At 43.5% G+C, this 20,322-nt stretch overlaps 1 protein-coding gene across 12 annotated transcripts in view; it reads right to left on the bottom strand.

Annotated features, from left to right (window-relative positions):
- AAK1 (AP2 associated kinase 1) overlaps positions 1-20,322 on the bottom strand; it is a 93,223-nt gene that overhangs the window by 56,898 nt on the left and 16,003 nt on the right. For all 12 annotated transcript variants that reach the window (XR_014027244.1, XM_081333881.1, XM_081333885.1 and 9 more), the window contains exons 2-6: positions 5,964-6,082; positions 5,510-5,618; positions 3,182-3,324; positions 2,296-2,417; positions 1,003-1,084 (exon numbers count right to left, since the gene is read on the bottom strand). Coding sequence is in view for 11 of the 12 variants with exons in the window: in XM_081333881.1 (XP_081190007.1) it covers positions 1,003-1,084; positions 2,296-2,417; positions 3,182-3,324; positions 5,510-5,618; positions 5,964-6,082 (575 nt within the window). In the remaining variant the exon portion in view is untranslated. The remainder of the gene's footprint in view (positions 1-1,002; positions 1,085-2,295; positions 2,418-3,181; positions 3,325-5,509; positions 5,619-5,963; positions 6,083-20,322) is intronic.

Here is a 20,322-nt window from a genome sequence, read left to right as displayed (position 1 = left end):
TTTCAGTTTAAATATTTCTCCAGGTAATCTGTAAATTTATTGCCAAGTAACACAGTCCCTTTCTTTGATGGATGGAAATCATCTCTTTTTTGCACTTTTTCATTGGACCATCTACAAACATCGTGGCTAATATAACCAAACTCTTCCCCTTTACACCACTCCTTTAGCCGCATATTGAATTCTGCTATACGCTGGCCATTTTGTTTTGTTCCTTGTACACTGGTAAAAGCTCTGAAAACGTAAGCCTACAACCTCTCCTGCTAAGTTCCTGCCCCAAGCTCTGGAAATCCTTCTGCACAGAGTACATCTTTTTGGGACAGATCGTTAGTGCCAAGATGTACAATAGCATCCACATCACACTCCTTGCCTGCATTCTTGACTATCTTAAAAATACACTTCTTGACCCTACTGGCAGTAGCACCTGGAAGACACCTGGCCTCTTTCGAAACTTCTGTATCCTTTCCTAAATTTACATCCCTGAATCGCCAACCAGAAGGTGGCTTCTCTTTTTCGATGCCTTTCTCTTCTTGCACAACTGATGTGTAATATCTGGCCATAGCTAGCTGGAAATTCTAGGAGCCGAGATTCATAAATCTGGAAGCAGAATCAGGTTAGGGAAGGCCTCAGTTTGCACAAAGTATCTTTCTTTCATACAAAATCTTTTTTCTGCTCATTTAGGTCACAAAATAAATAAAAAGGAGCATACTAGTTTGATCTGAATTTTTACAATGGTACTGAACCTGGTAAGATATTTTCAAATATTCCCGAATTATAGCTCTTGGCATCCTAAACATCTGCCAGACAGGCAGAGTGACACTGCTAGGAGTTTAACTACACTAGTTGGATAAAGGATCGTCAACTCTGATTTAAAAATACAAAAGTGAGGACCTTCTTTGGTCACAGCATCCAAAGAGCTAAGAGCTGAGAATCAGGAGATTTCTGATCAATTTCTGCCGTAGGGACCTCAGGAGACCCTTGGCCCACCATCCCAAGGGTACATACCCAGATATCAGCTTTTGTGGTGATCAGTTTGCCGCTGTAAAGGTTGACCATCTCTGGAGCCCTGTATGAGAGCGTGGTATACCTACAACAAAACCCAAATTTATGTTTTTGCAATCAAAGAGTAAGCTGTAACACTTTTAGCAACCTCGCATAAAGCCAATCAGTATTTTCTGTTCCTTGAACAACCTTTAGAGTTAATATTTGAAATGGCTGAGCAGGTTCAAAAGTAAATGATTTCAAGGAGACATTTTCTCCTAACAGAAAAGAGGACCAGCGCACTTTGGATAGTCAAAATAACCCATAATAGTTAGATTATGTACGTTTTCCCTCCAAGTCTTGAGATAAAATGTCACGTTTATGTAATTACTGGTGCCAAAATAAGAAGCAGACTGTATGGGATTATTTGAACCTGAAATATATAATAATGGCCTCCAATATAAGCACGATTATTAAAATTCTAGTAATCTATCAACATCTTTATTCCAATTTCATATTCATTTTATGTGCATGCTAGAAATTCCACCAGCAATAAAGAGCAACTACACAAAGGATCGTTCTCAGGATCTCTTATTCAGTGGGAATAATTATTTATTTTAAACTTCTGCCATGTGGCCATCAAGTAATCTTTCAAATGTTCCATCAGAAAACTCAGCAGTTCCTAGCCTGAAATAACAGAATAAGAGTGTTGGAAGGGACCTTAGAGATCTTCTAGTTCAATCCTCTGCCCAAACAGGAGACCCTGTACAGTTCTGGACAAGAGGCTGTCCAGTCTCTTCTCAAAAACCTCCAGGGATGGAGCACGCACAACTACTGAAGGCAAGCCGTTCCGGTGGTTAATTGTTCTCACTGTCAGGAAATTTCTCCTTAGTTCTAGGTTGGATCTCTCCTTCATTAGTTTCTCATCTAATTCTCAAAGCATTCAAATATTCTCAATTTGCTGTAGTTTTTTCAAAGTTCCTCAAAAGGTACAAATATTTGCTTTTTCTGGAATGTCTGATGTCACCATTTGCCCTTAATTTCTAAATCTTGCTGCTTAATCCTCAGCTCTTACTAATATTTTTTTTCCTGATGAAGGGTTACTTAAAATCTTAAACCTTTGGGCTATTATGGCTGGTACTCATATTCGAAGCTTGCACAACTGGGGATTTGGGATTCATATAGATGTGGTGGATCAACGCAGCCATGAAACACCGAAGAGTAACAGTGGTATTATTTTAAGTCTGGTAGAGGTAAAATGTTTTAGATGCAAAAAATCTTTTTTAAAAAAAACAACTGGAAAACAGGCAGACTCACTTCTTGATTTCTTCTTCCACTACGTTCACCCCTTCCAACTGAGGATTCTGTGATTTATTGGTGGCGCTCCCAAAGTCACAGAGGACATAGTGGCCACGGTCGTGTAACAGGACATTCTCCACCTGGAAACAAAACAGGCAAGTTGCTGTGATAAGCTCAGGGCAGATAAGTGGGCAGTGGTTGGGTTGGGATTTTTTTTTTGGATAATGGATAACTTCTGGAGCTGCCCAGAACCAGGTATTTCAATAGACAAACATTTCAAGCCAAACCAGTTTCTGTAATACTCCAGTGGTTTCCTACTTGAGCTCAAACAGATAGAGGTTGTTGGCCAAGAGCTATCCTTGTAATTATTGGTGCTGCTTTTATTCTGGTTTTGTCCTCTTTTAATTGTCAGAGTCATTCATGCGGAATATTATTCATGTTTTATATGAGATGGGCATCTACATAAATCTAATAAATAAAGGCAAGAGGTCGGCTCTCTCTCGTTTCACTGATGTGTTTCAGAATTCCTGCAGCCAGCCAGCAATTTCACTGGGATGTAAAAGCAGCTTTGCAACCACTCTATGCATTTATAGCTTTCGCAGACTGTAAAGCAAAGGGAAGCGGAAGGAAGTTCATAAACACCGACGTGGTTTCACTTAGCAACCACTTTGTTTCACGTAACGCTTAATGACCAGGTTGCTGGTCCCAACTGTGGTCACTAAACAAGGACTACCTAAAATGCTTTAAAAAGTGGCCTAAATCCACCACTCCCGGCATTCTCTTGCCAGCTGGATGAGGCCCTTAAAGCTTGTCCAGGTTAAAAGGCAGCAACAGACAGACAGCGTGCCTTTTCATCAGCGCCTCCAACCACCCCAGGCCTTCGTACAAGACCCTCAGTCGCTACCTTCAGGTCCCTGTGGACGATGGGTGTTTTGAACTGGTGCAGCCTGGCCACCGCTTCACAAGTGTCACAAAAGATTTGCAGAACTTCGTTTTCCGTGAATCCCATCTGCAAGCGCTGGTTCATCAAATTCACTACCTGGCCTCCTGCAGAAAGGAAGAAAGAGAAGGAATGCCATCAGGCAGATCCACACAACCCATTTTAATCCAGGTTAACAAAATGAGTCCCACGTTCGCTTGACCCAGAAGCAAGCCACCTTGTTATGCTGGACTTTGAGGGTCTGGCTTGGAACAGTGGGGATTGCACACCTTCTTCAGCTGTCCAGTCTCTTTTTAGCCGAAGCTGGCATGCTGTGCAAAGCTGGCCACCAACTTCGGGGGGGGGGGGGGAGGGACAAGCTGAAGTGTCCACCTTGCTCAGAGCTTCTTCTTCTTTCTAGAGGCTGTTTCCAAGCCAGACTGAGAGAAGACAAGAGGCCCAACTGCACATCTTTGGCATGCAAAAAAAAAGGCCCTTGGACACATGGCGAGAAGAATGGAGACTGCTATTTATTTATTTTTTTATTTTATTTTAATTTATTTTTTATTTTATTTCTGGCAGAGAGAGAGATGAAGCCTTTGAGAAGAATGATCGATTCTCTGTTCCTCCTCCATCAATTCAGACTTCTAAAGAAGGAAAGCTGGTATGGATGGAAGCTGATGCAGAGATAAATAAAACTGCTGTCAAAAGTCCAGGTGACTTCACTAAATGAGGCTAATTCCTGGATCTTTCCCCATTTCCCTTCTAAGCTGACGACCAACTGATGATTCCCAGAGGCAAGAGGCAAACGTTTCCCAAATGTTGCCTCGAGTTAACCTGGAAGCCACAATTCTCCCCTCCGAATTCTACTGTATATAAATGCAAAGGACTTGGATGGTTTTTCCATATTGATCTCTAAGCAACTGGGAAAGCTTCCCCTGAAATGACCCCCACCCCACCCCTTTCATCCAAAGTAAAACAGCAGCTACTTTATTAGCTGGCAGGAAGCCAAAAATGTCTGTGTGTGTGTGTGTGTGTGTGTGTGTGTGTGTGTGACAAAGAGAGAGAGAGAGAGAGAGAGAGAGAGACATCTGAAGATTTGGGGTTAAAAATTCACAGCTGTCTTCCAAAACCAGGTTCCACCCACTGTTGGCAGGGTGGCTACAAGCTCTTGGCTGCAAAGGCATGGAAATTTAGGGGCCAATCTTGTTATTTGGGGGGGGGGGAGAGGGGCAGACCAGAGAACTTGCTCCCGAAAGTGGATAGGGCTGGAATAAGAACTCAGTACATCCTCATTAAACGCACTTTGGATGCATTTACTAAATACTTATTTTATCACATCAACAGTGACAATTTCAGCAACTCTGCTTGGAGGAGATCTGTAGCTGTATTCCAGGCAAACAAAAACCCTGCGCAGAAGCATGGAGACTTTTGCAGAGCCGAGATTTGTTAAGACTGTGGCAGGATGTAAATTCAATAAATAATAAAATAAAAAAATGCAATGCTTTTCCTTCAAGATGGACTTTTGCGAGCCATCCGCCCCACCAAATTATTTGCGGACATGATTTGTATGTGGCTGGTTGGCTATTCAGCTAGGTTGCATACATTGTCAAAGAGAAGAAACGTATTTACTGTATCACCATCACTGTTGTTTTTATGTTCTGCTTTTCTGTTCTTTCTTACTTAGACTTAGACTTATATACCGCTTCATAGTGCTTTACAGCCCTCTCTCAGCAGTTTACAGAGTCAGCATATTGTCCCCAACAATCTGGTTCCTCATGTTACCGGCCTCAGAAGGATGGAAGACTTTGTCAACCTTGAGCAAGTCAGGATCAAATTCCCGGCAGTCAGCAGAATTAGCTTGTAATACTGCATTCTAACCACTGTGCCACCACGGCTCAATAAATAAATGAACTACATTGTATAAATACAATTGATGTACAATTTTAAGGTTTCAGTGTTCCATTTTTGCTATTTTTCTGACTTGCCTGCACTACTGCAGTTAAAGGAAACGTGGCATTTAAGGCATATTTTTCTGCTTTGGAGAGAAGCAACTGTTTGAAAATGGTTTTCACCATATTCCCATTTTCTGCAAAATAGGAAAGATGATTCAGATTTAGTGATTAATTTGCACCAAAACAGTAAAAATGCACTGATTAGATTTTGGCTTAAGCCGAGATATAGTAAGTAGTCCCAAGTCAGTCCTACAGTTTAGTCAAAAGTCTGATGATCTTTTTGGATAAGTAAGAACTTTGCAGAATTCAAGGAACAGTAGACAGCTTGCAAATATGGTTCCCATGAATGTTTACATACCTCGGCAAAAATCCATCAAGATTAGGACTTCCCATACATCTCCGCTGCTCACTGAGTTTATTGTGGAGTCAATGTAGCCAACAATGTTCTTGTGCCCCACGAGATCCCTCTGGAGAAGAACAAAAAGGCACCCTTTTACTGTAAGCCACAGCCATAAACAAACCTACATGCAAGACCACTAATTTCTTAATTGAACAAAGAAAATCCCTGGTTTCTTTCCTTTAACCAGCCTGTTTGCTGGTTGTTCCTTGACCCTTAGCTTTACATCTGAACTCCATGCCCTGATTCCACGTTGGTGAGTTTAAGTAAGTCGCTCCTTCAAGGGTTTATAAGATCAACTAGCATTGCACAACCTCGCTCAATAATCGCTGTTCCCCCCCAATCTATCTGTTAAAAATCCTTATCATCCCATGTAAACATATAAAGCAGGATCACAAGGGCTGCACACACCTACCATGATCTGGATTTCCCATTTGCAGACTTGCAAATCGTATTCATTGTTCACGTACATTCGTTTGAGAGCACATTTCATCCCATTGCTGGTCCTTACCAGAAATACGATGGCGAAGCCACCTGCAAATGCAAGCGAGAATCAAATTCAGCTAGTACAATCTAAAGGATGAACTATGGACCTGGCCCAGAGTGAGGAACAATATGAATTGGTGTGGGAGTAGCAGAGCAATCCGTTTAGATGCCTACAAGACCTAATGTTCTTGGAAGACGTGGTTTTGCCAGGGGTCCTGGGGGACCCAGAGAGGAAAGAAGCCTGTTAAATGGCTGATATGACAGTGTGTTGTCACTGGGCTGGGGGGTTCTTGTTATTATGCTTCCTGATTGCCCAGAGAGGTTCAAGACAGACTGCAATGGTGAGTCATTATCCTACGCCTGTGCACTGGGTGTGGCTCCATGATCTGCCAGTAGAGGACATCAAGCCCTGCAAAGCTGGGCACGGTCAAAGAAGAAACATAACACAGAATTCAGAAAGATTTCTGCCCAAGTATATAAAAATGAGAGGAAACCCCACTCCCTTCTACCACTGATGAGGTTACCAAGTTTGGTAATGAAACGTCTGCAAAAAAACCCCACAAAGTTCAGTGAACACCACAGACCCCTTTAACGCTGGACTTGCAAAGTACAAAATCTTGGAAAGGGTAAGAATTTCCCTCCCCCAGTTTTTCATACGCTCATTAAGGCGGAGTCTCTTTGAACGATAAGAAATGCTTCATCTCAGTTTCTTGACACACACACACCCCCCCGCTGTGTCACTGCTTACGAAATAAGCTACTTGCAGATAAGGCCTCTCAGGTTGTTGATTTCCTCCTCGCACTGCCCAAGTCTTTTTATCCCAAGACAGAGGCAGTCATGCTGTATGCAGACCAAAGGCCTCCCTTCTGGACTTAGTGGTCATAGGTGTTCAATTCCTTGCTGCACGGTAGCAACTTCTAAATGGTCTGGGAATTACTTATCCAAAGCAGAATCAGACACCCTCAGGAATAAAATCAACTCAATTCATCTGGTAAATTTGCAAAGGGTAAAAGTGTATTTCTGAAGCAAGATGCATCCTTTGTCTTAGAGATCTGTATTTTTCAGCTTGGAGATGTGTGGACTTCAATTCCCAGAATTCCCCAGCCAGTCCACACATCTTAAAGCCGTCAACATTGAAAAACATCGCTTTGGATGATTAACATTTTGGAAGAGGCATTCTGCCCAGAGAATACATAATGCCTCTTGATGATGCTCTCTATACAGTTTTCCAAGATTAAAATTAGATTACTGTAACTGCAGTATTTTGCTTAAATAAGAAGGGCTATTGCCCAGTTAATTAGAACATCTTTTGTATTTCACAATCCATAGAAAATAAGAATTTTTGGAAGCAGGGTCAAATTGTCAACCCTGCTGGAAGACCCAGTTTCTCAGGCTCTTCCATTCTGGAACAGGATCCAGCTGATTAGTACACAGGAATTCCCTTTTAGTTTGAGAACAGGTGCCTGAATTATCTTTTTCCCCCATTTTCTTCTCCATTCCCTTCCCCCTGTCATTTTTTCAGGCTAAAACTTTTCACTGATTGTATACAACTGCCTTACATGCCATTTTCAACAGCAAAATTCAAATATATAAGTACACGTACAGGTGTGTTTTAAATCAAATAGATGTGAAAATGAGTACTATGAATTCAAGCAGTTTAAACCAATTTTTAAACAGTTGTGTTTCCAAAATGGCAAGAAAAAAAAGGAATTTGTACACGCTTTTCCCATGTATGTGAAGAGTACATTCTGTTTAGCAACTCCCTCCTTCTCTAACGTAGTTACCATGATATTCTGACAGCCGCTACAAGCTTAGATTGTGCTGTCCCACTAACTCACACAAACATGTAATGGTGGTTTAGTGGGCTTATTAATATTCCCCAGCAATTCCCTTCACCAAAACCCCAAATTGTCCCAATTAAGTCCAGCCAAAAGCAGACCAACACTAGTCCACAGAGCAATAGCCAATGAGTCCACAAGGCACTTGAAAGTTTCCCCAGCAAGATAAACCCATCAGGCAAAATTAAATCCACAATAGAAGAGGGTCCATGAGGCAAGAAAAGTGCAGAATTCACAAGGCATGATCCAAAGCAAGGCAGGAATCACAACAACCGGGAAACATGCAGCTAGGAAATGAACACGTTGTTCCATCTGTCTGCTGTGCTAAATAGCCACCTCTTGATGGTGCAGGCCATCAAGAAGGATGAGGCTGCCTCCTCAAAAGTAGTAGGGCTGATCTTCGCTGCTCCTGCTTTTTCTCTCCCTTGCGTGTCCTCAGATCAGATCCAGAAGGCATCTCCTCTTTTCCATCACTGACCGGCTGCATCTGCCTGCTTCCCCACCTGAGGCCTCGGGACTCTCCCGCTGCAGCTGTGCTTCAGCCAAATCCCTCTCATCCAGTTTCTCTCCCACCAACCACTGCCCCTCACCTGGACAGGCAGCCCCTGCCTCAGAGCCACTGGCCAACTCCCCTCCCGACGGGCCTGGCACTAGTTCCTCCTCCTCCAAACATGGCTAAAGCTTTCTTCTAGAGATGCAAGCACACAAGGAAGCACCACTATTCAAAGGGATAAGTTTCAATCAGAAAAATCAAAGACGAGAACATATTAATAGGAACAGGCTATTGTGCAAGTCAGAGTTGTTCCACGTGATGTTTTCTCGCTCCATTAATTTGCACTAGGCAGAGATGCTTGGAATTAGACGAGAGGATCAAAGACGCAAAGACAACATTTCCCCTATAGCAGACGTGTTAAACTCGCGACGTCGCGTGACGTATCGGAACTTTTTCCCCATTGCCAGCAATGGGGTGGGCGCTGTTTCGTCGTGATGTATCCGGCCCATGGGACGGCAGTTTGACACCCCTGACCTATAGAGTCAGTTTAATGATGGTGAGTTGCAATTATTAATCCTACCCTTTCAACGTAGAGGCAAATATAGCATAAGGACCTCCCCCTCCCCCGAGAGAGCCTGGACTTCCAAAATAATCCCCAGGGCTTAATTGGATGGCACCACTTTGGTTCAACTGCTCAATTCCACTAGAGAAGCCACAGTCCTTAGAGCCAAGCCACAATTCATGTTCCCACCATGCACTGCTTTATCACATTCTGCCATGCAAAGGCTGTGCTGGAGGGAACCAGAAGCTCAGGGTTTCAGTTTGTTTCAGTACAAGTAAATTTCCCCAACTTACGACCGTAATTGAGCCCCACATTTTCATTGCAAAGCAAGACAGTTGCTAAGTGAATCACTGCAGTTGTTAAGTTAGTAACTGGTTGTTAAGTGAATCTGGCTCTCCCATTGATTTTGCTTGACTGAGGTTTGTGAAAGGTGATCATTTGACCCCGGGACACTGCAACCGTTATAGAGAGGACAACTGTAAGTGTCCTGGGGTCTAGCGATCGCCTTTTGCAACCTTCTGACAAGCAAAGTCAATGGGAAAGCCAGTTTCACTTAAATTGAGGATTACCTGTATAGCCAAGATAACTCACACTCCCCATAATCCCTGAGGGTAACCACTGATGATCACTATCAGGATTCCTTTACCGCATAGTGAGCATTTTTCTCCTTTCAACACACACTTTTTAAAAATTTAAAATGAGGCCTTCTCCAGGAACCTGGATAGCAGTGTGGTCTCATTTGCCAGAGTCATGTTCAAATCAGAACAGTCAGTTCCAGCATAAAAGACTCACCTGGGTAAATCTTTTACGATGAGGGGTCTGTAACTTCTCATACAGACGCCCAGAGCAATCTTGAGGGTGATACGATTCTCCCAAGCTGACTTAAGGCAAGTTCAATCTCATGGCAAACCAGCCTACATCCTTTAGGACAGAGGTGGGCAACTATGTCAACTTTATGACCTGTGGACTTCACCTCCCAGAATTCCTGAGCCAGCTAGAAGTTCACCGGTCGTAAAGTTACCACGGTTGCCCAGCCCTGCTTTAGGAGTTCAAGTAACAAGGATAGCGAAGAGAGATTCGTCTCAACCTTGAGATCCACTGTTCAAAAAGCTGCATTTCCAAGGCGGCTGGGCGTGAGCCTTGAGGGAGACAAGGTGAAGGAACAGAATCCAGGAACGCTCTGTACCGCTGAAGGTTTACTAGCAAAAACTTGGGGGAACTTCTCTCTACCACATCCTATACCAAACAAACTCGAGGTGGGTGGGTTTTTTTTCTTTAGCTTCTTTCTCATGCTTTCCTCTTTCCTGGGGCTGACTCATCTTTTCTCCTCTCTTAAAAATTCACTTCTTCTTTTGTAGGCCAGGCTTGTCCAGCATTCCAGACAAGGGCTCCCGGCTGGTTAGTCTCTCCATGTCTTCCTACCTACCTCCTGCATTTTCCTTACATAAGCATGGGACAAAGTCACCCTGCTCTGCTTTCTGGGTTAGAAGGAATCTCGGCTGCTGCTTTAGCTAAATTCATTGCCAAAATGGGCAACAGCATCTCCAACTGCTAAGAAACTCAGAATCCGAAACATGCCCGTGGCAAGAAAAGAGGTGATTTTAACCCAAATAAGAATTTGAAAGTCAAGCAGAGATCAGGGCACCAAAGAAATCTTCCACAGTGCTTTGAATTGGCACAGTTGGCTTTCCTTACAGGCTACCACCCCACTTGAGCAAACGGAAAGAGGAATTTAATTTAATTTTAATTTTATTAGATTTATATACCACCCTTTCCCGAAGGACTCAGGGCGGTTTACAGGGTATTTAAAATCAGCAATACAAATACAAAAGTTAAACAAACAATTAAAAAGATTAAATTATCCCTTAAACTAAAAACCCCGGTTAAAAAATTCTCAGCCTGGGCCGGAAAGCTCAAAGAGCCAGGTCTTCAGGTCCCGGCGGAATGAACACAGGTCAGGGGCAGTCCTCAGCTCCACGGGCAGCTGGTTCCAGAGGGCAGGCGCACCCACTGAGAAGGCCCTATCCCTGGGTGTCGTCCGCCGGCAATCTCTTACCGGTGGCACCCTGAGAAGACCCTCCCTGTGGGAGCGCACTGGACGAAGGGAGCTTGATGCCGGCAGCAGGTGTTCCCTCAAATATCCCGGACCCAAGCCATGTAGGGCTTTATAGGTCATCACCAGCACCTTGAATCTCACCCAGAGGAGCAGAAGGGTCAGGAAGCCACAAACCTTTGTGCCACACAACAGGGTGCAAAGTCTTAGGGCAAGGAGGTCTCCAGGTGGCACAAGACCTCTTTCCCAATCAATGATGGAGAGGAGGAGGCATTCCTGAAGCTACCCAGAAACCCACAAAATGGGCCGAAGTCACAACACTGACAGGGTGTGGAGGCCAAACGCAATACCTTCCATTCAGCACTGTTTGCAACAGAGTCGAGTTGGGGAAAAATTGCTGTGGTAGGACGGGGGGGGGGGGGGGAAGAGAGGTGCGACAGCTAGCAGCAGATTATCATCACAAGCTATAAATAGTAAAATGTTTAGTGTTCTCCATATAGGTGAGGAGTTAGCAGAAATGAAGGAAAGTTGATTACAGGGATCTGCTAAGGTGGGTTTTCAAACTGTTGAGGGGCGATTATGTTCTAAAAAAAAATCTGTAACCAATGCTCAATTTTTTGTATGTTTTAATTTTCACGAATGGGTTATCTGTGGGCGGCACATTTTTCATGGTATTTTTGATCAAAATTTGAGGGTTTGCTCACCTGTGGAGAAACCTATATGCAAATATATATGGGATATACAGTACTTTTAAAAAACCTACTGTATATACTTATGGAGAAGCAGAACCCAATTCTTTGGGTGTATTTTGGCACCTAAAATTCTCGGCTTATCCACAAGTACACATGGTGGTAGATGAATTCTGGTACAGAGAGTGATCAGTGGAAGATCACAACCCTCTCTGAGAATTATCACACTTATGAATTTATTTGTTTAAAATATCTGTATGGCCCTCATTTTAAAAGTCAATTCTGAGTGGCTCACAACAATTAAAAAAATACAATACAAAAGATTAACTAAACTCAGGAGTTTGGGGAAGAAAAATCCTGTTGACCAATTCAATTCAGCAAGCACACCCTACTGATGGACCTCTCTTTCCCATGGCATCGTGACCTTCACTTAAATTGGGGGGGAGACACCTTTTAAAGAAGACACCAAAGTTGTGCAACATCCAAAGAGATCTTATTAATACTAAATATTTCCTAACTCTCACTGCTGAACGGCACCCAACACCCCACCCCACAAACAGCTCCTTAGACCGCTTGCTGCATGGGCATCACACCTCAGCCAAAGAGGTTCACCCACCACTTCGTTCATCATGCAGGACTCTGGCGAAAGGCGGATGGTGTTGTCCCAACCCAAAACAATGATTTTGCATTTATTTGGCACAGTTGCTAACTAGCTTGTCGGGGTCAACAACTTCTAGTCTCTCTGAAGTCAAAATGGCAACTCTTCTGAATTAGAACAGCCCAGAAAGGAAAGGATTTGGGCTGGTGAGAAGATGGCTCTTCATGCTTGTTCAGCAGATGTCTGGATTAGCCTGTCAAGCAAACACAGCCACATTCTGCCCTCTCCAAAACACTAAAATAAAATTAATTTTATTTTAATTTTATATTGTATTGTTTTTAAATTCTGCCCTGTAAACCGTCCTGAGTCCTTCGGGAATTGTTGTTAGCTGCGAAGTCGTGTCCGACCCATCGCGACCCTATGGACAACATTCCTCCAGGCCTTCCTGTCTTCTACCATCTTCTGGAGTCCATTTAAGCTCACGCCTACTGCTTCAGTGACTCCATCCAGCCACCTCATTCTCTGTCGTCCCCTTCTTCTATTGCCCTCGATCTTTCCCAGCATTAGGCTCTTCTCCAGTGAGTCCTTCCTTCTCATTAGGTGGCCAAAGTATTTGAGTTTTAGCTTCAGGATCTGGCCTTCTAAAGAGCAGTCAGGATTGATCTCCTCTAGGACTGACCGGTTTGATCGCCTTGCAGTCCAAGGGACTCGCAGGAGTCTTCTCCAGCACCAGAGTTCAAAGGCCTCAATTCTTTGGCGCTCAGCCTTTCTTATGGTCCAACTTTCACTGCCATACATTGCAACTGGGAAGACCATAGCCTTGACTATACGCACTTTTGTTGACAGGGTGATGTCTCTGCTTTTTAGTGTGCTGTCTAGATTTGCCATGGCTTTCCTCCCCAGGAGCAAGCGTCTTTTAATTTCTTGGCTACAGTCCCCATCTGCAGTGATCTTGGAGCCCAGGAAAACAAAATCTGTCACTACCTCCATTTCTTCCCCATCTATTTGCCAGGAATTGAGAGGGCCAGTTGCCATGATCTTGGTTTTCTTAATGTTAAGTTTCAACCCAACTTTTGCACTCTCCTTCTTCACCCGCAACAAGAGGCTCTTTAGTTCTTCTTCACTTTCTGCCATTGCCTTCGGGAATAGGGCGGTATATAAACCGAATAAATAAATAAATAAATAAATAAAAGCCATTATTCTAACAGAAAACTAGCCAGCCCTGTTCCCTCACTACCTTTCAGAAATAGTACCCGTATTTATTCACTCCAGAAGAAGGAAAGGCAGCTTCAAAATCATCTAAGTTTACTACCAACCCACACCTGTAGCCTACATTCAATAAGACACTTTAGATCTGTGCATCTCTTTGGTTTCCCAGAAGACAGGACAAACCAAACATAAGATAATAATTTACACTTCTCACCCAGGGAGACTTTCAGATGGAAAGGAGGAGCATAAATGTATTTAAATACCCCTTTCCTGAAAACAAAGATGATTTTAAGTTTTGAAACCCTTCCCAAATGAATATTGTACAGGTGTCGGGTCCCACCCCAATCCACGTCTTAGGAAAGAAAAAACTCTTGAACCAGGAATTGTCCAAAAGGAGCTTTTACTAAAACATGATTGGTAATGGGAATACTAGGCAGGATCTGAAACTATGTTACAGTTTGGTACTTTTAAAGAGTCCCCGAGTCAAACCCCTCCCTTCAAAACCATCTGGTCAGTCCTGGATCAATGAAAATTCAGGTGTCAAACCCTTCCATGGGAAAGAGGGATCTTCCCATGCCTTTACGACAATTACTTCCTTCCTTTCAGATTCTAATCGGAGATACAAACCAGATCTCTTCCTCCCCCTTCCTTTGTTGTTCTCAGTTCAAAGGTTCTCCCCCTGGTCTTCGAAGACAGCCTCCTGGCAGGCTGAATAAACAATCCTTGCACCTATTAGCATCTTCTCTTCTCCTCCTTGGAAAAATGGCAGAATCCAGGGAGAGGTATAAGATTTTAGAAACATACAGAGTTTTATGAATGGGATATAAATGGATTCTGACAACAGGAAAAGAATTAACACTAAAAAGTATATTATCAGAAAAAATATAAGACAAGGACATGAACTTTTTACTAAATATTGATTTTGCTTTTTTTTCTTTATTGCGATTACTGTACAGCCTATATTCTCACGGTTGTCCAATGTATTATTCTTTCCATTTTAGCTGTCTTTAATATTCTTAAATTCTTCTTGGAGCACAAGCAAATCATCTTCAGTTTTATTCATGAGATCTCTCCCCAAATGCCGCTTCACAAATCAGTGCATGGGCGGAAGCTGGTGAGGCAGGAACCAACCGCTACAGAAATGGCAAGAAGATGCTCCAGCTCTCCAGGCCAGGGAAGGGACTGGCCCAACGTCCACTGGCATGAACTTGAGAAAGGCCTAGAATTTCAACCCAGGAGCAAACCCACACTTAGGGCTTGGTTTGTCTTCTGCAATAGGCAGATTGTCTGCATAGAGATGGCATCGATCTGGGTCTGCAGTACAACAATCGATCTGGCTGGGTCGTATCTGGGAGCTTCTGGTACAGGCGAGTTCCTGCCTATCCCTGAAGCGTCTGGGCCACCATGCCTGCCTTTCAGAGAGATACGGGGGCGCCTGGCTGAAAGACGCCCCTTCAATTGCTCTCTGTCCTCCCCTTTTCGTTATTCTTGGCCAAGCAGGACTTGCAGCAGCAACCACTTTCTCCATCTTTCCGGCTTCTTGCTTCACTTACTCTCAGCCAACAGCGAGGCTGGTTCTTGCTTCTCAGCAGCGTCTGCCTTCCCAATCCAGATGCCCATACCCTGGGAGAATGAAAGGCACCCCGCCCTACCCAGCTGTTGTTTCAAAGGCAAAATATTTGTGAAACGTGCATCTTAATAATTTTTTTTAACAAAACCTACAGAGGAGGAGGAGGAGGAGGAGGAACAAGTGAACTGGGACCTTGGCCAAATTAGCTGCTTCCTAGCAAGCTGAGAAATTCTGTCTGCTGGGTCATCTGGCATTGGATCACTGGGTAGCAGCTGATTCATGACTTATTCCAGAGGGGATAAGATAGCCTGAGAGCGACTCAGGCAACTTAAGAGACGGTGGGAGTCTGCTCAAAAGCGTCAACCAGCTCATCTCAGGAGGAGGAAACACTGCAGAATTCAGCTCACAAGGCAGGATTTTGCCCACCCGGCCTCTCCCTCTGACCGCTCAAGAGCCGGACGGTTAGAAAGGACAACCGAGCCAGCTTTACTGCCTCCTCGGTTTCCCTTCTGGCCGAGAGGAGGCTCAGTTATCTGCAGCTGCCACTTAAAAGAGCCTCAAAGCAGCTCTGCTTCCCTGCTGGCTTTTATTTCTTTATGGATGGTTGCTATTGTTTTAAATTTAAAGGAAAGCGTTCAAAAAACAGTTTTTTAAAAGTGCCATCAATAACCACAAAATTACTTCCTCAAGGGACAAAGAGCAGAGGAGACTGGGAATAACTCTGCAGAAAGGGAAGGGCGCAAGGATACGATCCGATCCTTCGGTGAGAAGCAATTCTGCTCAGAGGAGCAAGTTTCCCCTAATCTTCACTGCCTCCAGCTATAATTTCCCTTTTGTCAGGAACATACCAATTTAACTTTTTATGAGCTGCTCAAAGTATTTGTGGAGTTGGATCTTCTTAACAAATCTGATAAACAAATCTAAACAAAACGCACTGGCAAAACAAGATCCTGTTGGAAGAACAGGAGATCATCCAAGTTTCACTAATACACTGAGTTAAATGCTACGACTGAAGAGGCACCCATCCTGATGGCTCCAGGCTCCGTATCCAAGGCAAGGAGCCATTGTGTGCAATTACCAAAATCCATGTGTAAGATGGATTTTGTGAGGCTTAATCATAACATGCGGGTCATTGGTTGATACTTTGCCCTAAAAGAAATTACCGTACTCCAAACATATTACTCATGACAGCTAGACAGAGCTTTCAAGGAGCATGCCCAAGCATCAGGAATGAAAAACCAGTTTGGCCAAGCGGCTAAGACACCAGGTTAGAAAACAGGAGACGCCGAGTTCTAGTTCCCCCATAAGCATGAAAGCCAGCTGGGTAATTTGGGCCAATCACCAGAAGATGGTGGGTGTTGCAGGCTAACTCTGCCCACAGCCAGGAGTTCGATCCTGACCGGCTCGAGGTTGACTCAGTCTTCCACCCTTCCCAGGTCAGTAAAATGAGGACCCAGATTGTTTGGGTCAAATACTGATTCTGCAAACCGCTTAGAGAGGGCCGTAAAGCACTATGAAGCGGTATATAAGTCTAAGTACTGTTGCTAGTGTTATGAGTTCTAATCCTACCTTAGCCATGACAGCCAGCTGGTTGACTTTGGGCCAGTCCCACTCTCTCAGTCCAACCTGCTTCACAGGGTTGTTGTTGTGGAGAAAAGAGGAGGATGAAGGTGTGTTGGATATGTTTGCCACCTTGAGTGAGTTGTAAAAACAATAAAGGTGGAATATAAATAAATAAACAGGAATGGAATGGACCCAACCTTCTTTAAATGCACTGGAGACCCTTTGGGCGACTCTTCAACAGTTTTGGCTGCAGCAAGAGAAGCAACAGTGACGTAGAGCTTTTCTTGGACACCCCCAAAGCATATTTATGATCTTAACCCCCAGTTTTAACCTGGAAAATAACCTTTTTAAAAAATAGCAATTCAGCAATGGGTGCAGTTGGGCAAAATAACAGTGGAGTTATTGCCTTTTTTACTATTTACCAATTACACTTTCAAACTTTATTGATTTGCTGCCACCCAACCGCAAACAACTTTGAGAAATAACAATAGTGTACAAAAAGAATAAAATAAGAAGCATCCAGTTTCTGCAAGAAATGCTTCTAGGTGTGTAAAAACTAAGGAGAAGCCAGACAGCTGGTCTGTATTTGCTCAGTTATTTGCATCAGTGAAATGAAGAAGCCAAGCCAGGAAAGAGGCAGAAGGGTTGATTTAGAGTGGAGAAATATTGTTAAGCACTGGATCCCATGACTGAGTTAGCTAGGCACTCTCTGTAGTGAAGAAACTGCTTATGGTTTGTAAAAGTAAACTGGTTTTTAAGTTTAAAAGAAAGCTTGGGGAGGAATTACTTCAAAACCTAATTATAATGACAAATATTCCACAGAATACCAAACTATACCAAGATTTACCAGATGGGAGATGATTCCCGGCTAAAGTGCCTTTCTGTGGAACTTCTATAAGGAGTGAGTCAGTCTATGAGCAGGACAAACTTTAGCCCAGCACTACAAGACGTGTTGCATCTACCCAGATATGCCAGCCGTGTGCTGCGGCTGCCAAAAAAGCCAATGCAGCCCTAGGCTGCATCAACAGAGGAATAATAAATACTAAGATTACATGAAGTATTGGTACCGCTAATACCGCCTTGCTGAGACCTTGCTGAGAACACTGCATCCATTTCTGGTTGTCACAATACCAAAAAGATGTTGAGACCATGAAAAGTGTGCAGAGAAGAGCAACAAAGATGACATGGCTAAAGCGTACAATGAACAGTTGGGAAAAACGATGATGTTCGGTCTAATGAAGAGAAGGACATGGGGTGACATGCTAGCAGTCTGGGGGACAACCTATTCTCCAAAGGACTTGAGGGCAAGACAAGACGTTATGGGTGGAAGAACATTAAAGAGAGATCCAACTAGACTTAAGGAGAAATTCCCTGACAAGTGAGAACAATCAATCAGTGGAAGAGCTTGCCTCCAGAAGTTGAGGATGCTCCATCACTGGAAGTTTTCAAGAAGAGATTGAACAGCCATTTGTCTAGAATGGTAAAGGGTCTCCTGACTGAGCAGGGGTTTGGGCTAGAAGACCTCCAAGGTCCCTTCCAACTCTTATTTTGTATTCTGGGTCCTGGAAGTTCAGAAGCATGGACATAAGAGTGATCATCTTCTTCCATCATTCTTACCCAGAAGACAACCCAACGGATGCAACCGCCAGCTTCCAGACACTGGCAGACATACCCATGAATCTTACCACTCCTGTTTCAATGCTATTCAAACTGCTGGCCACCAACCCCATGCCTAAACTGTTAACCATGGAATTTGCTGAGATCCTGAATTTCCCATCATTTTCTTTGATTGGACTATCCCAACTTCTAATATTGAGAAAGGAAGAGAGTCTTTTCTCCATCCACATTTTCCAAAAAAGCTTTCCTTATCCTCTTCCAAGTTAACATGCCTCAAATATGGATCTTTTTATTCATTAGAAGCTGTTCTAGCCCCCCCCCAATTCCTTTTTCACAGGACTTTCCAATGTCACTTTTTTGAATAGTGAATATATAGATCACAACATTTTAAAAGAATACTTCTTTGCACTGAAAGTTGGAACGATTAGAAAATACAATAAAATGAATTCCTTATAGCAAGATTTTTTTAAAAAAAACCTGGTAAAGTGTTCTTCCTAGAAAAAAAGATAGGATGGCTGGTGTATAAATTGTGTACATTAAAACACTACACTAAGCGAGAATGACCTTAGAGACCATTCAGGCCAAACTTAGTGAGATATACTGGTATAAAGACCCCAAAGAACAAAGCCATGGTTTGTTTTTGGTTTATTAGCAACTTAATTATCTGGTTTCTTTGGGGAAGATGAAAGCAGTCTGTCAATATAGTAAAGACTTCTATACATCACATTTGGATACAGTATCATTAACATTTTCCCACTTCAAATTTATCTATTTCTTCCTCTCTTTCCTAACAACCCAGGTTTCTGTAGTTGAAAATATTTATTTTGGAGCACTATCGGTTCTCTCCCATTCATTCATTTTCCATTTACTTTTAAATACTTTTTGCAGCCTAAATATTTCCTAAAAGGGATGAGGATCTCCCAGACCCAATGTCCAACTTCAGCTTTCCTGCCAGTGTTCCATTTAAATAATCTCTCTCAACTCACTGAACAATTGTTCCTACCGTTAGAAGAAGAGCAAAGTTGGTGGGTGGGTGTGCGTGTTGTGTTCCTGCAGCAAAACACAGCTTTCGAGCCTGGATGCACTCAGGTAATCATAGGTCAACCAAAACTAAAACAACGCACACACAGGAGCTCTTCCCCATTCACTACAGACATGTGGCTCATTCAAACCATAATCTGGTGCTGGATGTGCTCCCTGGCAACCACCATGAATCAGTACAGTGAACAAGTCACTTGTGGGTGTTAGTCATGAGTGACGTGACCTAAGAACGCAAGCATACTTGCCCAAAGAGACGTCTACAGACATCCTCCATCACTCAGGTCATGCTTGCCCCAAAGGTGTTTTTCCAAAAGGCAACAGGATTTTCTTGGGTTTTTTTCTTTGAAAACATTTCAGTTCTCATCCAAAAAACTTCTCCAGTTCACGTTTTCAAGCAACCCCCCTCAAGAAAGTCCAGTTGCTGTTTGGAAAAAGCACCCCTTGGGGAGCACAAAAGGATTAGAAGGTCCTCACACCCAGCTTCCTGTCTCATATTCACATGTTATGCTTAGCTTGGCTAGACCAAGGCGGCTTGTTAGCTGTAGCTACTCACAGATGCAGCGAGTACTTTCTCTTCTACAGCAACCTTAAAGCGCAACAAGAAGGACCAGGTTGGTCACTCATGCATCCATAGGTAAAGGTAAAGGTTCCCCCACACATGCGTGCTAGTCGTTTCCAACTCTAGGGGCCGGTGCTCATCTCCGTTTCAAAGCCGAAGAGCCAGCGCTTGTCCGAGGACGTCTCCGTGGTCATGTGGCCGGCATGACTAGACGCCAAAGGCGCACGGAGCGCTGTTACCTTCCCACCGTAGTGGTCCCTATTTTTCTACTTGCATTTTTACATGCTTTCGAACTGCTAGGTTGGCAGAAGCTGGGACGAGTAACAGGCGCTCACTCTGCTACGTGGCACTCAGGATTCGACCTGCCAAACCGCCGACCATCTGATCGACAAGCTCAGTGTCCTAACCCACTGAGCCACTGCATCCCTGGTATGTGGTCACTAGGAGTCCACAATAACTTGATGGCATGGAATTAGTCAATCCATCATATTGTTTT

Source organism: Vipera berus, assembly GCF_964194415.1.
Source record: "Vipera berus genome assembly, chromosome: 8".
Taxonomy (NCBI): domain Eukaryota; kingdom Metazoa; phylum Chordata; class Lepidosauria; order Squamata; family Viperidae; genus Vipera; species Vipera berus.
Note: the sequence above shows the minus strand (reverse complement) of the source record. Positions and strands in the feature narration are given on the sequence as shown.